Genomic DNA, 17,762 nt, shown 5'->3' on the forward strand with positions numbered 1-17,762 from the left:
GGCAAAATTAAAGTCCATAGGTTTTTAAGTTCCAATGGTGGGGCCTTCAACGGTTCAAATGGCTCTGAGCACTACGGGACTTAACTTCTGAGGTCATCAGTCCACAAAAACATAGAACTACTTAAACCTAACTAACCTAAGGACATCACACATATCCAGGCAGGATTAGCGGTCGCGCGGTTGCAGACTATAGCGCCTAGAACCGGTCGGCCACCCTGGCGGCTAGTGCCCTCAACAATTAATAAAAAATATTCTGTCACCAAGCGTTATGTTTGTAGATGAATACTTTATGAAAATTATATAAATTGATCGTGCTTTTATCAATGTCCAGGAAGTGCAAGTGAAATGAGGATTTCCGGCGGAAGTAGTAAGTCCCTTGACTTACTAAGCCTAGAGAACGTTAAAGTCCAAGTTCCAGTATAGCAACCATATTAAAAGTCCACATCGCAGCCACATCAACCTCGAGCAGTCGCTACACCAGTCCAAGAGACGAAACAGTCCACTGCAGCGAATCACTTCCGAGTTGTGGCGTAGAACATAGCACGATGAGAACTGACTTGTTAACGTCAGCAGCGGCGTTAAGTAAGGCTGCATGGTTACTGGAGTCGGCAGCTGGGGTTGCTGTATATTCTGGGCGGCCAGTCGCTGTTTGTTGCGGATGGCCAATCGCTGTGGTTTGAAGCGCGCGCGCTCGAAGGCGCCCAGCGATGCTAGCAGCGGCAGCGTAAGGAGAAGTGCGGCCAACGATGCGTTTCACGGCCGCGCGTAATGGAGCGCGCCGCTTCTCGCTGCAGAGCTTTAGTAGTGCAGGATACCACAACATCCAAGACTATTACTTCCGCATTTGCAAAGACGCCAGAGTGAAAATATTTAAAAAAGGAATTATTTATCTTGGCATGGAGTCTGCCAGAAGAACTGTACCACATGGATCTGGTGATTCTGTACATATCCCTCCTAAGTGCCTTCAGATAATACGTTCCGAATCAAGTTGTAAATCAGATGAGACTTCTGAAAATTCTGGTTGGGAGGTGTGCAAGACAAATCTCGACTTTTCACAGACGTTGAGCTAAACAATTTTGTCAGAGATTGAACTCTCCTGGAGAATACTTCAGAAATGTCTTCAAGGCTGAAAGAAAGGAATTTACTAGTTCCACCCTCTCCAAATTGGCAGTCATTTGCAGCGAAGTCTGCCCATACTGGCCGTACGAAAATTTCACGTAATGAATTTAGCTAACTCTCATCCTTACCAAATTGTCACAAACTCGTTTCATTATTTGTAAATCTCAATCTACCCAAAAGAATACTTGGTAAATATTATTGTTTCAACATTGGAAATGTTTTAGCAAGCACTTACTGTAAATCAACGTCTCCAAGACTAGCGAAAACTGAGAGTTGCATCTAGACAAACCCGTGCAACATCAGCGAGGAATATATCTTATCTTGGCAATGCGGTTTTCAGTTGTTTCCGATTTTGGACTCAACTGAGCGAGCCATTAGTCCATCGTAGAAACGACAGAAGACTCCAAGATTTAAATAAAATCTTACTCTGTATTTACTGGTCACATTAAAAAAGTTATATTAATTTATTAACCACATCTAAATCTGCTGTTCAGCAGGCAAAACACCGATGTCACTGAAATACACTCTATTTAAGTTATTAATAATCTTAGCTGTTATCCTCGTTCCCGCAATACCCATAAAAGTGTAGTATTATCTTACCCTTTGCTTCAGGATTTTTTTGTGTGACCTTTGTATGTGTGCCTCACTTATACAAATAGATACAGATTTCACACAGGTGTTCCTTCAGTATGTCTAGTGACATCATCCTACAGACTATAAGAGAGTGCCAGTAAAGACGGATACCGCCTATACTCTGTTCATAGTGAAGTTTGATTCCGTGTCCAACATTACGCAATATATTATTATCTGCTCGTTGTTCCACCATTGGAGTCTTCTTCTCGTTGCGACGTGGCGGAAAATAAGTGCGGTTGAAGAGCTCACACGAATGTGCATATACAAATGTTCATTAAAAAATGTTAGTGCAAATTTTTGCTTTCACCTAAGTCACAGGGGATGATTTCCACACTTGGTGCATTAGTACACTGTTCCACGTCCGCGCATTAGTTATATTTTTTGACTTAATATTCACACAGACATGGATACAGTTTATGCTAGGGAACAAAAATTAGGCCATTATTACAGCAAAATCATTTTTCACTACACAGTTCAATCACTATTTATTGGCGTCGTCCTTTTCTTTCACACAATGAAATTAGCACTGGTGAGAATGTTTACAGTTTTACTTTAATAATAATTTGACTCCGAGCCCCCAATAGTAGAGATATAGGCTGCTATAATCGAAAATTACTCAATCAATTCGAACAGAACCACAAGACCCATTGTCCTCGATGTTCTAACAGTTTTGGCGCGAAATCACAGATCGGCACATGTTTACTTACGCCGATGTGTACCTCGTAATTCGTACTCACACAAATAATCGTAGCACTTCCAGTTCACCAAATATGTGCTTGCACACTTGCACTATTAAACAATACGCTTTGTCGAAATCAATTGGCGCGAAAAATTCCAACTAAAAGGACCACATGGGCCACCCACACGTGGGGCTCGCTCGCCACCCATTGGCCAACTCCGCCAACTAATGACCCCTGGCCAAGATGGCCGCTCGCTTATATAGGCTCGGATGCCTATCCCCCTTGGTTATGCAAGTACCAATCTCATCATTAAGGTTACAAATTTTGTCACATGAATCTCTCAATAGAAATAAATACACCACCGGAACCGCGCTAAAAAGTACATTATTATTTACTACGTTACATTAATTTCTAGTATTATTCTGTCGCCAGTAAATCAAGTTTTAGTTTTTGCAAAATTTCGTTACTTAGCGCAAATTTGTATGTTTACATCTGTGCTACAAAGTTTTAACATAGAACTGCATATAGCACTGTTTTTAGACGTAATCTATAGCGATCCACACATTGCTCTGCTCAAATCTTCATATATGTAATAATTAATTGATTATGGGAGATAAATGTTGATAATAATTTGCAAAGAATGAAAACTATTGATGATTTTCACGGGTTTGCAACCGGGTTCCATCGTCCTGACGACAACACGATATTTCGGCGGACCATCTGGCCGACATCTACAGGTGAGATTGAGGGCACAATCACGTCGAAACTGAAGAGACCTCAGATTCGGCGGCTCCTTTATACCACGGGTACTGGCCGTTGCGTGTGCGCCAGCAGCGGAAGAGCTGCCCTCTGTGAGGCGAAGAATTGCAGCAGCGCCAGCGGTGAGAAATGTCAAAAGCGAGGAATCGCAAAACTAAAATGCAGCCGGTCGGAAACCAGACCGTTGTTGTTTTATCTGTGATAAAATAGGATTCCACGTCTTACTTAAAGGAAAACCTTCATTCCCTATCACTGCGGAAAGGCCTACATTGGACAGACCATTCGTACAGTTCAAGATCGATGTGTGGAACATCAACGGCATACACGTTTGCTCCAGCCGGAAAAATCAGCCGTTGCTGAACACTGTCTTAATGAAGGGCACAAAATGTCCTTCAAAGAGACGCAAATTATTGCCTCGACTTCCCGTTACTGGGATTTCGTATTGAAAGAATCAATTGAAATACGCCTGTCTGATGATATTATTAATTGAGATAAAGGTTTTCCTTTAAGTAAGACGTGGAATCCTATTTTATCACAGATAAAACAACAACAGTCTGGTTTCCGACCGGCTGCATTTTAATTTTGCGATTCCTCGCTTTTGACAGTTTTCACCGCTGACGCTGCTGCAATTCTTCGCCTCACAGAGGGCAGCTCTTCCGTTGCTGGCGCACGCGCAACGGCCAGTACCCGTGATATAAAGGAGCCGCCGAATCAGAGGTCTCTTCAACAATAAAGAAAAAAAATGATGTCTCTTCAGTTCCGGCATGATTGTGCACTCAATCTCACCTGACGATGGCGGCCAGATGGTCCGCCGAAATATCGTGTTGTCGTCAGGACGATGGAACACGGCTGCAAACCCGTGAAAATCATCAGTATTTGATACGCCGGGAAAATATACGGTATCACAATGAAAACTATTGCAAGTTAAATGTATAGTATAACTTAACTTGTTTAAAATAGTGCCGTTCTTTACATCATGAATTTTCTATTGAATTTTATAAACAATTTCTCATCAAACTTCGTTTACTGCTCTTTAACAGCCTAATAATTTATGAATCTTAACATATGACTACGGCGCTCGATGGTCTATGACGAGACGTTTTAATGAGCGCTCGCTCATCTCTGTAAGTTGTTATTTACTATTTTTATTAATTTTTTCAGTATTCGTGATATGAAGCAATTTTCAAGTTACTATAATTTTTGCGTCTCGTGACTTAAAATAAAGATCGATCTTCCAGAAGGTGCATATTGCTGGCCACAACCCACTGCCGCATCGCTCTTCACTGTAAGTTACATAGTTTTCCCGTAATACGCGAAAAACCAAACAATGCCCCAAGCTGCGGGCCACGTGGCCGCCCGGCAGCAGAGCCATGCCGCCCACACGATGCAAATCTCGCGCGGGCGCGACACGCGCCTCCGTGAATGGCGCACCATGTCACGTGCTCGCTCTCTACAAAGCAATCCTTACATACTAGACCTATTCATCTAGTAACGGGGGTTTGTACCGTCACACCGTGGAGCGTAAATCGTACCCTGTGGAGTAGAGTCGCTTGCTATTATTTCAGTACCTTTCGTCACAACCTCGCAGCTCGCAAATCGCCTTATGTTCAATGCACACGAGTTATTTACTGACGTGAGCTCGCAGCATCATTTCCTCGTTCGATTTAGCAGCATACGTGAAACAACAGAGGCACGCACACTACGGTAGTTAAGCTCCGATATCACTGTGAGGAGGCACCGACAGAATTGCGCTGGCGAACAAGTGATGCGTCGAAGCCATCTCGCCAATCGCTGCGAAGCAGCAGCCGTTGCGGGAGAACCAAACGGTGTAGACGTGTTCACAACTCTATCAAAAGCTGTCGTCAGTCTGCCAGGCATGCAGGCGGTCCTGCTGTGGAACTGTTTATTGAACAGGTGAAGAAATATTTTAAGCTTGAGTATACACACGAGTGGCGCTCAATAAGTAACGTAATATTTTTTCGCAACCAATTCAGTTTGAAAAAATCCGTAATTTGTTCAGTGACCTCGTGGAATATTCACGCTTCAGTCCCAACTGTTTCATGATGTCGGGATAGGTAGTGGCGCGGCGCTATATGTAGAGTTCAAAATGGCTTCTGTAGCGGAGATACGTTCCTAGGAGAAAGCTGTAGGGGAGTTTCGTTTGACGGAAACGTTAAGCGTCTAAGATGTTGATACGCACTTGCAGAATGTCTACAGAGAGCTGGTATGGAACAAAAGCTCGGCGAGTCGTTGGATGCGATGTCTGTCATCGTCGCAACAAGGTCGGACAAACCTGTCCGATCTCTCACCTGCCAGCCGGCCGCACACAGCTGTGACTCCTACAGTGGTGGAACGTGCGGACACCCTCATTCAGAGTGATCGATGAATAATAGTCAAACACCTCTCTTCTTAAATGGACATCTATTTTGGCACTGAGGATACACTCGTCCACCAGTTTGAGTGCTAAAAGGTGTATGCCCGCCGGGTCTGTCGCCGCCTAACAGAAGACCATAAAGAGCATCGAAGAACGCATATGTGCGGAATTTCCTGCGTGTTACGAGGCTAACATTGACTATTTCTTGTCAAACATCCTTCACAGGCGATGAAACATGAGTGTATCAGTTCGAATGGAAACCAAAGCAGCAATTCATGGAGTGGCGCCACACGCTTGTGCTCTAAAGAAAAAGTCCTTCTGTCGGTAAAATCATCGCGACGGTTTTTTGGGACTCTAAAGGGGTATTCTGTTTGATGTCCTCCCTTGTGGTTCTGTGATAAACTCTGAAGTGTATTCTGCTGCCCTAGGAAATTGAAGAAACGACTCCAGCTTGTTTGTTGCCACAAACAGGCAACGGAACTTCGTCTTCTCCACGACAACGCAAGGCCTCATATAAGTCTACACAGCAGACAGCAGCTCAGAAAACTTCACTGGACTGTTCTACCTCATCCACCATACATCCAGGATTTCGTACATTCCGACTTCCACATGTCTCGCCCAGTGAAGGATGCACTTCGCCGGAAATAGTCCATGGATAATGGGAAAGTTACTGATCCAGCAAGACGTTGATTCCTTCATCGATCAGTAGAGTGGTACCATGTGAGTATACAGGCCCTCCCAGTAAGGAGGACTGAGACCGTCGCATTGAAAAATGGGGATTCTTAACCAAAAGAGTGGGGAATAATTTGGTGTACTGGAATCCTGAATAAATCCAACGTACTATCGCGTTACTTATTGAACTCCCCTCATACTTATGAACATACGTCTCTTTGTATATGGATATTTCACTCCCCTGCCGCAACTACACGAGCGAAGGGTGTGGTTTCCACCTTTCTGTAGAGGAGAAGCTGCGCTCAGTGTTGGCTACTCTGTTGTTTACAAGATGTTTGCCACTTTCATAAAACTGAAGAAGCGTCAGACGGCAGGGCACTGAGGGGTCGATTAGCTACTAACGCAATAAGTGAATGTGAGCTGTATTATGGAATGGCCATTAGCAATATCAGAACGATGCAGGAAGAATGCAGCATGGACCACGTATCTTCGGAAGCTCTAACATGACAATAAACCAATACATTCACTTTGCCCACCCGGGCTTCAGTCATGGTGTACATTCCGAAAGACTGAAGTTTCAGGATCGTGTTTAACACGCAAGTATTCTATTCGCGAAATTATTATGGAAACCATCAAGGCAACTAGCTCACCTCGTCCCTAACCGAATGGGTCTAAATGTGTGCACTCAGAATCCCGAGACACGTTCAATAATACGATTTGATCACGAACTCCCAAGTAAATATTTGTGGGGTAAATGTTCTGAAATGGAGAATCAGTGATGCTGTGTTATCATTCACTGATAGAAACAAGAGAAGTATAATAGTGCCATTATACGTCAGCATAAACACTGGCTGGCTTACTGTAATGAGAGACCAATTTTTAAATTTAGATTTGCCAGATCACAGTGTGCAGCCGATCTCAACATTAGATAAGAACGGCCAGGCCTAAGTAAGACGCTTTTACAGAATGAGGGAGACAAGAAAGACATTCTTGACTGTCTAGCTCGGTGCTTCTAAGCTTTCATTTAAAACACACAGTTTTAATAGTTTCTGCTTTAAACTCGATTTTCTGAGAATGATGTTTCCTACAGTTAATGTTCCTGTATTTGAGAAACGTCATAGCTATATGAAACTTTACAATCTGCTTTATTTGCGTTATTATAAAGTACTACAACTACAGATGTACAATCAAAGCAATTATCTGAAGGGTTTGAAGTTAGGTGTTTGCATACACAAATATTTCGTGTAAAAATGTATATTTTTAATAAACCTGTATCTTTCGTTCCTTTGCATTTCATTTCATAATTATTCTTCAGTTAACATAAATAACCTGTAACTTAGAGTGTTATCTTCATTGGTTTTAAAGACAGAGGTACAAAACCTGGCTTATTAAACATTCTCAACAGAGGCCTTCCGAACTCCATTTGAATCGATGAACAGGCCACAGCCACTACTCTCAGTAGCCGCGAACTAGTTTCGGTTATAGAATTGCTTTAGTACCAAAAATTAAAAATACATTTGTCAGTCCTGAATGAGATTTTCACTCTGCAGTGGAGTGTGATCTGATATGAAACTTCCTGCCAGATTAAAACTGTGTACTGGACCGAGACTCGAACTCGAGACCTTTGCCTTTCGCAGCCAAGAGCACTTGCCCACGAAAGGCAAAAGTCCCGAGTTCGAGTCTCGGACCGGAACACAGTTTTAATCTGCCAGGAAGTTACATGTGTCAGTGTTTCATGGAAATTCATTTCTCTAAGAGGGTGATTCCAAAACCAACAGTTTCTTTTATTAGTGTATTCATAAACGAAATAAACAACGTTTGCTTTCTTCTGCCTATGTCCGTAGCGTTTAACTTCCAGTCAACTACATCACTGCGATATAACCCGGTGTGTGTGCAGTGAAATAATTGCTGATGCAGTTACTACGAGCAGCTGCTACTAGCTTGGAACTGCGCCAGGCGAGGACTACACTACAGCTGTGACATTAACGTACCCGTATCCAATCAGCAGAATAACATAACGTCAAGCGCCCCATACACGAAAACGTTGAACAGCCAACGAACAATACAGCTTCAGATATCATTTAGTATAGTTAAGGAAGGCAATGAAACAGTCTCTATATATTAAAGGCAGTGTCCTGACTGACGGACTCATAGTCACCCAGTTGTGAGCTAACGAGCACATCGATCTCATTTAAGTATATGGCCGAAAGAGTCCGCCTTCAGGAATAGTGAAACGAACCCTCTCGTCCAGGACCGGATGCAACGAAGGGTGCAGATTCACCACGAGATGGGGAAACTGACAGGCGTCTATTGTCTATTGAGGGCTAAGCACTGCAGTGTGCGAGTGAGACAGACGAGCACCTACGTCATAGGGAAACCCCGTAGAAGGCTTTTGTGGACATGGATACATAGCAGTGTTAAATATGGCGGACCTAAATCGGCCATAAAGGGAAATACTTATTGAAACTATTTACTTCTGTAGTAGTACAAGGAATTAAGCCGCAGTTATTTATACTACCATCCTTCATAAATTTTAACGGCGATCCCAATAAAACCTGAATATTGATCATATCATTAATTGTTTAGGATTTACTGTTAAAGTGAAATCGACAAGTTTTGTAACGAAGACCTGAATCCTAAAATCTGAACGCTTTGGTCGATCTTAACGATCGACATTTCACACAGAATCACATCATTAAAACGACAAATGTTGTAAATATAACTCTGTAACTTTATTTGTGTAAAATATATAGTAAATTTAAATTATCACTACTTTCAGTTCAGCAACAGATCATCATTTCCTCCACACAAAACACATTGAACGAAGACAGCAAGACACCTCATTGAATCATTAGGTAATAGAATATTTGTTGTAAAGTATAGTGCATAATACTCACTTTTGTTCTGTATTTATTTATCAGAAAGCACAGTGGTGCAATGCTACTGGCCGTGACATTAAAAGTTTGCCTCCGGCATGGATGTGTGCAATGTCGTTTGGTTAGTTAGATTTAAGTAGTTCTAAGTTCTAGGGGACTGATGACCTCAGATGTTAAATCCCATAGTGCTCACAGCCATTTGAACCATTTATTTTACAATGTATATTATTGTAACTTTATTTAGAACGTGAAAGTAGTCAATCTTTGATTATTTAAATATGTTAAAATGTAAAATAGCGTAGAATAAGCTGTAGCCAATTAGATGGACGGCTTCAGGAAATGGAGTAACTGCCGTAGTCAGCTGAGCGAGGATATTGGACACTCAGGAAACGCGACCTGGGACGGACAGAGTGTGTGCTGGTGCAGACGCGAAAGCGGACAGTTCGTCTAGAGACACCAAAGGGTACAGTTCGGATTGAGACGCGAAAGCGGACAGTCGGCCTTAGGTAGCTAGGAAGTGAAACTTACTAGAAACTTTCACGTTGTGTGGTATCTCTGGACTTAGTCCCTGAGCAGTGAGCATCTGCGCGCCTGGTATGAACTCTAACTTTTCGCATAGTTAACGAGGTGGAGTATCGAACTTGTAATTTACGATGAGACTGTGAATGATCGAACTGTATCAAATGGATATGCACCCGAGTGTAACAGTAACTCTAAATACGACCACTTTTGCTATTAGTTTGCTTTATGAATAAACACTGTTCTAACCAAATCGCAACTGTGTGGCCTACATCATTTATGGGTTGTTAATTTAGTTCTCGATATTATTATTACTGTTGTAGTGTGTTATGTTAGTATTTCTCAAACTTGCCATCAGCCAGGCAATTCAACCAAAGGGTCACAAGTGTCAAATTTAAGGCGTGTAACGCGACAAGTACGGTTCAACCAATAGACGAGTTTGGGCCAAAACATTTCGTCGAAGAGGAACCGGATGTGAGTCCGAACGTTTGTAGGATGTTAGCTCGCACAGTCCAAACGCCTAAGAACAGAAACTTGAAATTTGGAGATAGTGTTGATGTTAGGTAGGTATCGTTTAAGAAGGTATTTTTCAAAATTAACCCCCTGAGTCGTGAAATAGATAATAAAAGGTTTTATGAAAATATATCGCTATTAAAGCAATTTTGCAATTAAAACTCTGAAAAATGGTATTTGGTTTGTCGATCAGAAATAAAACAATATGTGCTTCAAGATCTTTCAAAGTTCAGTAACCATGTGGGTAAAATACTGGGTGAAATTTTGTCGTAAATAAATGATTATTAAAGTACTAATAAAGCAATTTTAAAGCTACATCTAAGAGAACTGGTGTTTGACTTCTAATCATAAAAATTACATAAAAATTACATGTTTCATTGTTTCTGGGAAGTCAACCTCTAAGGGATAATGTAGGGAATGAAAGCTTTTATCGAAATAGCTACATCTCTGAGAATTTGTATTTTGTTTCTCGGTTAGAAATAAAAAAAACACAAGTGTCAGTGTTTCCTGGAAACTCAGATCCCTGCGAGGGTCGAATAGGAGACGAAAAATTTTAAGAAAATGTTTCGTTAAATTAAAACATTTTTGAAACTAAATTTATGAAAAATATATTTAGTTTTAAAGAAATATGTGTTAGGGGATAAGAGTTTCTATGGTAGTATTACCACAAAAGCTCAAAACGCAGTATTAAGAAACACCTCAGACGCTAGTTGTCAGAATTACTTTTTGCTCAGAAGTACGTTCGGCAAAGACCATGTTCCTATTAACTAGCATGCGAAGTTTAGAATATGTTGGAATTTATGGACAATATAAAAATTCGATAGAAGGAGAACAAAATATGTGCACACCATACAGTCCACGTGAGCGAAGCAGCGAGCACTGAGCGTTACACGATGAAACGCCGTAATGCGTTGCACAAGGGATCAAGCGGAGAGCGGAGAGAGAGAGAACGAGCAGCAGGAAAACTTGTGGTAAACACAGAATTTTTCATTCGCTTGAGGCACGTTTAATATAAAAAGCGTAATCTCGACGTTTCAAAAGTAGACAGTTTATTGTGTTCTGTTTCTTTTTTCGCGCGCCTGTTACACTCGACACAGAAACAACGGTAAACTCAGATGTTATTTCTGAAATTTGGCGTACTGCTAGAACTTTTCGGAAACCGTATATACATTCTGTTTGTTGATGCTTTTTACGGTTTTCCGGGCCTATGTTTCACTACATATGACGAGGCAGCTTCAATCATTTGCACAGCCGCTACGAACCACAAGACCATATGAAAACCACTGGCAGGACAGAGAAAGGGACTGTCCGGTGAGATTTCAAACACGAATTACACGAGTAAAAAATTTAACAGAGCAAATGGCATAAACAGCAAATCCTTTTATGCTGTAGGATGCCTCATTGTACGGTACAAGCAAAAATGAAAATGGTATAAACGTGTTTCACCCGTTACCAGTGGCGTCCCAATATGTACATCTTCCAGAAGGCACCTTACTATATCTGGTGAAGGGTACTTTTTGTAGAACAGTGACTTTTCCCTTTCCCTGTCGCAGTCGCAGAGGTGCGGGGAGGAACGATTTCCGATGCTTCCGTATGAACTACTTACTCTAAGCCTTTCATTTTCTTTTCTAACAATTGCCGGCCGCTGTGACCGAGCGGTTCTAGGCACTTTAGTCCGGAACCGCGCTGCTGTTACGGTCGCAGGTTCGAATCCTGCCTCAGGCATGGATGTGTGTGATGTCCTTAGGTTAGTTAGGTTTAATTAGTTCTAAGTTCTAGGTGGGTGTACTACGTTCCCTCTAGATTCTTTCACGAATCTGAATTCTGCACCACCTCCAACTAATATGTCGTCATTCCACATTCATCCCTCCACACACATACTACCACGTAATTTAGTAATCATGGAGTAATGAGTCTTCCCACCTATTTCTGCACAATTCATTACATCTGTTCATGGTGAGGATCAACTGCCAATCACTTCTCTAAGTGGTCATTCGCTGTAGGTCTTCCTGCGTTTCACTACGATTTTATAGTGTTGCGACTTATCCGTATACAACAGCCTCATCTACGGAAAGGCTCATGGAACTTCATCTACATCTACATACATACTCCGCAATGCACCATACGGTGCGTGGCGGAGGGTACCTCTCACCACAACTAGCATCTTCTCTCCCTGTTCCACTCCCAAACAGAACGAGGGAAAAATGACTGCCTATATGCCTCTGTACGAGCCCTAATTCTTATCTTTTTGGTATTTCCGCGAAGTATGGGTTGGTGGCAGTAAAATAGCACTGCAGTGAGCCTCAAATGCTGGTTCTCTAAATTTCCTCAGTAGCGATTCACGAAAAGAACGCCTCCTTTCCTCTAGAGACTCCCACCCGAGTTTCTGAAGCATTTCCGTAACACTCGCGTGATAATCAAACCTAACAGTAACAAATCTAGCAGCCCGCCTCTGAATTGCTTCTGTGTCCACCCTCAATCCGACCTGAAAGGGATCCCAAACGCTCGAGCAGTACTGAAGAATACGTCGTATTAGTGTTTTATAAGCGGTCTCCTTTACAGATGAACCACATCTTCCCAAAATTCTACCAATGAACCGAAGACGACTATCCGTCTTCCCCACAACTGCCATTACATGCTTGTCCCACTTCATATCGCTCTGCAATGTTACGCCCAAATATTTAATTGACGTGACTGTATCAAGCGCTACACTACTAATGGAGTATTCAAACATTACGGGATTCTTTTTCCTACTCATCTGCATTAATTTACATTTCTCTATATTTAGAGTTAGCTGCCATTCATTACAGCAATCACAAATTCTGTCCATCGTTATCTGTTAGGTCATTTCTATACGCTCAGGAAGAGTGAAAATAACGCACTAGCAGGAGAGCATCGGATCGAAATGATGTAGGTAACAGGTTAAATTGATGTCAAAATCAAGACATGTAAAGAAACACAGTGAGTACAAGTTGACAAACACGGTGCAACACGAATAACGTGCTGGACCACCACTTGCTGTAATACATACCCCAACATGGTCCAGAATCGAACTGATTAGACGTCTGATGCTGTTCTGAGGCAGGGTGGCCCACCAATGTTGAACAGACACCTCCAGATCATGTACAGGGTGACACGATGGCATCTGGCGTCTCAGCTGGTCCCATAAATGCTCTATAGTGGAGAAGTCCACGAAGTAGGCCGGCAATGGAAGAGACGGAACGTAGGAAGTCTTGAGCAACTCAAGCTGTATGAGGAAGACAGTTATCTTGCCCGAAAAATTCCTCAAGTAGACCATGTAGGAAAAGTACCACATGACCCGTTAAGGTTCTACGTACTGGCTATCGTAGGCTATGGCCCATCAGACTATTGCGCCGGCTGTCCTGGAACTGTACCGTTCCCAGAGGTGTTTCCACAATGGTATGTGCATATCATCCATCACTGAAACGAATCAGGATTCATCACGAAAGACCAATTTTTGCTAATTTGTGGCAGTCCACTATAGATGGAGTCGCCTATGTCCCGGTGTTAACGGCAGTGTCGACAAGGGCGCCTGGATTGCAAATTCGCATCTGCAAGGCAACAGGAAATGGTTTGTAGACCAGCTGCTTGTATTGTGGAGCGAGTGAGGCTCTCTCTGAGCACCATGGGACTCAACATCTTAGGTCATAAGTCCCCTAGAACTACTTAAACCTAACTAACCTAAGGACATCACACACACCCATGCCCGAGGCAGGATTCGAACCTGCGAACGTAGCAGTCCCGCGGTTCCGGACTGCAGCGCCAGAACCGCTAGACCACCGCGGCCGGCTGGAGCGAGTGACTGTAGGATCCTTGACCGCTTGTCGCACGATCATGCGATCATCCTGTCTCGTCGTCTTGCTCGTCGCTCCAGACCCGGTAGGTCACATGTGGGTGTTATATCCTGTCTACTGGTCCCAATACCGTCTAAATACTCCAAACGATCGGCCTGGCGATCCACACGTCGCGTCCACCAGCCTGTGATTTTCAGGCCTGTGATTAGGCTTCTCTCAGACTCGCCCAATGGTGAGAAATGTTGTCTAGCACGCCTACCTGCCATTCTGCGCCCCCTAGCGTCCTCCTCGAGTCGTGATGTGATGTGATCGTTACAAGTATGATTGGTCCACTACGCGCAGTTTAAATGGGGCCACTGCCCTATTGCAGCCTCACTGTAGGACCTGTGAACGTGCGCTTAGGCGTCAAACTAGGATCACTTGGATAACGAATCTCACTGTACCTATTCGCCAAGTTTCGCGTTTGTACCTTTCTTCCCTTCGGTGAGCAATTTTAAGTGTCCCAGAGTGTATAATGAGGACAGATTTAGCCCTATAAGAGTGTTGCGGTTGACCCGAATTTCCGTTTCGTCTTAAGATTTTTCTCTGATAAGAACGACTGTGTGCTGTTTGCTAGAAACTTTTCAGCCAAATGACGCAGCTGGTCTCATATTCCGCAGTCTCGTAATTTCCTCATTATGTGACAATGCAGAACTGCATCGAACGCCTTCTGGAGGTCAAGGAACACGACATCAACCTTGACACCGGTATCTGCTGCATTTTGGGTCTCGTGGACAAATGTAGCGAGATGTGTGTCACACAACCATTGTGTCCTACACGGAAGATTTTCGAGCTCCAGGAATGTCATAAAACGCGAACATGAAACGTGTTCCAAAATTCCTCGACAGACCGACTACAGAGATATAGGGCAATACATTAGTGCCCCATGACCCTTATAGTAAATGGGAATGGCCTGAGTATTTTTTCAGTCACTGCTAACGCTTCTATCCTTTAGTAACCTACAAGACATTGCTACTACTACTGAAGGAGCAAATTCTTTCCTATATTCTATATACAATCGCATATACCGGGTGATCAAAAACTCAGTATAAATTTGAAAACTTAATAAACCACGGAATAATGTAGATAGAGAGGTAAAAATTGACACACGTGCTTGGAATGACATGGGGTTTTATTAGAACCAAAATGCAGGATGGCGCTCCACCTCATATTGCTAGACGCGTGGAAGATCTCTTGCGCGAGTCCTTTGGTGATGATCGTGTGCTTAGCCGCCACTTTCGTCATGCTTGGTCTCCCAGGTCCCCAGACCTCAGTCCGTGTGATTATTGGCTTTGGGGTTACCTGAAATCACGAGTGTATCTTGATCGATCGACATCTCTAGGGATGCTGAAAGACAACATCCGACGCCAATGCCACATCATAACTCCGGACATGATTTACAGTGCTGTTCACAACATTATTCCTCGACTACAGCTATTGTTGAGGAATGATGGTGGACATATTGAGCATGTCCTGTAAATAACATCATCTTTGCTTTGCCCTATTTTGTTATGTAAATTATTGCTATCCTGATCAGATGAATGTCGGACATTTTTTGAACTTTTGTATGTTTTTGGTTCTAGTAGAACCCCATGTCATTCCAAGCATGTGTGTCAATTTGCACCTCTCTATCTACATTATTCTGTGATTTATTCAGTATTCAAATTTATACTGACTTTTTGACCACCCACTATATGTGCCATCACGTCCAGTAACGTTTCCTCTATTAAGAGATTTCTGTTGATTTACTGTCCCACGGTAACATTTAGATATCTACCATTTTAACATTCTTGCGATGACTTAAAGGACGAACCACGATTTTCCACAGTAAAACAATTTAGGAAAATTAATTTAATACATCGACGTTCTGTCTGCTACCCTCTGTTCTGTCACAGAATGTATGGACAGATGTGTTTCATCCGTTTACTGCTTTAACAAAAAAGGAAAGTGTCTTAAAATCTAAAGACCGAATTTTACTTTCGAATTCATTGCAAACCTCACGCATAGCTCTCCGTATAATAATACCGGCTGGTTCATTTGGTCTACATGGCTGTGGCTGCGTTTAAATCTGCAGTTCTTTTGCTTCCGAAGTTGGGTCTACTCGAATCTTCTCAGCTTCGCTGGGCACAAAACAGTCTGATTCGTATTTTACAACACTCTTGAACTTCCACAATTTATCCTCAATACTGGATGTACATGCACTTCGCCGGTCGATCAGTCACTGAGCAGGCGTTTGTTTACATTAAGTCGCATCCACATCAAACACCCTGAGACGCGCAGCGCCATGCCGTGCACAGACGCGAGGTGCAGGGCAGCGGAGAACGTCACAGGCGAGGTCAGAATGGGGCACACTAGAACAGAACTGTGCAGAATGGAGCAGTGTGTTTGTAGGTTTGCAGCAGTGTTCCAGTGTGCGACCGCACTCGTCAATAAAAATAGAAAGTAAGGAAGGTCGTCCAAACTGAGCGTGCAAGGGGGAGCCATTTCCTTCGATGTACCTTACAGCGCCTAACGTGTTCGTTGTCGCGCAGAGCTGTGCAGAACGGCACGGTTCGACACCCATACCGGCCGCGCCGCGCTACGCCGAATCTCCTTCCTTGGCTTTGCGCGGATCGACGCAGCGTCGCGTGGCCGGTGGGAACGCGGCTTAACTTACGATTGGCAAAGTGAACTCGGCTTTGAAGAGAGAACTCACCTGTTTTCCGGAGAAGGCCTCGTTGACGCTGAAGTGCTCGCGGTTGAGCAGCGTGAAGGTGAAGTCGACGTAGACGCGCATGCCCTCCGCCGGGTTGCGCCACACCAGGTAGACGCCGAGCACCTTGTCGGTGCGCGAGAAGGTGATGGCCCAGCGCTGGTAGCCGCACGCGAACTGCTTGCTCGTCACGTCGCGCTCCAGATCGCGCGTCACAGACCTCGTCACGACGAACGTGAACACGTGCGTGTTGGCGCGGTCGTGCAGCTTCGCGAACCGGTACAGCAGCGACATCCTTGCTACTCCATCTGAAACAACAACACGCCCACGTGAGCTCCGCGCTAGATCCTACGAGAGCGACATGGCAACTGATTGTCCCGCAAAGGGGTAATGCCCTGTGAGAGAACAAACAATGAAGCAAAAATAGTAGGCCAACGCACCTCCCGTAAAGCTGAAATCAAGGTCAGAAACTCTCCTTGGGGTAGGTATGTTTCTGAAATGTGGTGTTACTATGTGTCGGTGCTCGCTAGGTTGCTAAAATAGTGACAGAAAAGATCTAGATGTGTGTATGATGTAAGCCAGATACAAAAGGCAAAACGATTTAGAAAAGATATCTGAATGGTGCGAAAAGTGGCAGTTGACCCTGAATAATGGAAAGTGTGAGCTCTTCCACATGAGTGCTAAAAGGAACTCGTTAAGCTTCGGTTACACAATAAATCAGTCTAATCTAAAAGCCGTAAATTCAACTAAATACCTAGGTATTTCAACTACGAACAACTTAAATTGGAAGGAACACATTGAAAATGTTGTGGGAAAGGCTAACCAAAGATTGCATTTTATTAGTAGGACATTTAGAAAATGTAACAGACCTACTAAGGAGACTGCCTACACTACTCTTGTCCGTCCTCTATTAGAATACAGCTGCGCGGTGTGGGATGCTTACCAGATAGGACTGACGGAGTAGGTCCAAAAAGTTCAAAGAAAGGCAGCATGTTTTGTATTACCACGAAATATGGGAGAAAGTGTCACAGAAATGATACAGGATTTGGGCTGGCCATCATTAAAAGAAAG

The 17,762-nt window shown here is 43.3% G+C and overlaps 1 protein-coding gene across 1 annotated transcript in view; it reads right to left on the reverse strand.

Annotated features, from left to right (window-relative positions):
* Positions 1-16,985, reverse strand: part of LOC124799062 — a 219,095-nt gene extending 202,110 nt beyond the window's left edge. Inside the window, exon 1 of the mRNA XM_047262600.1 lies at positions 16,695-16,985. Coding sequence (XP_047118556.1) covers positions 16,695-16,985 — 291 coding nt within the window. The remainder of the gene's footprint in view (positions 1-16,694) is intronic.
* Between the last annotated feature and the right edge of the window lie 777 nt (positions 16,986-17,762).

This window comes from Schistocerca piceifrons, chromosome 5 (genome assembly GCF_021461385.2).
Source record: "Schistocerca piceifrons isolate TAMUIC-IGC-003096 chromosome 5, iqSchPice1.1, whole genome shotgun sequence".
Classification (NCBI taxonomy): domain Eukaryota; kingdom Metazoa; phylum Arthropoda; class Insecta; order Orthoptera; family Acrididae; genus Schistocerca; species Schistocerca piceifrons.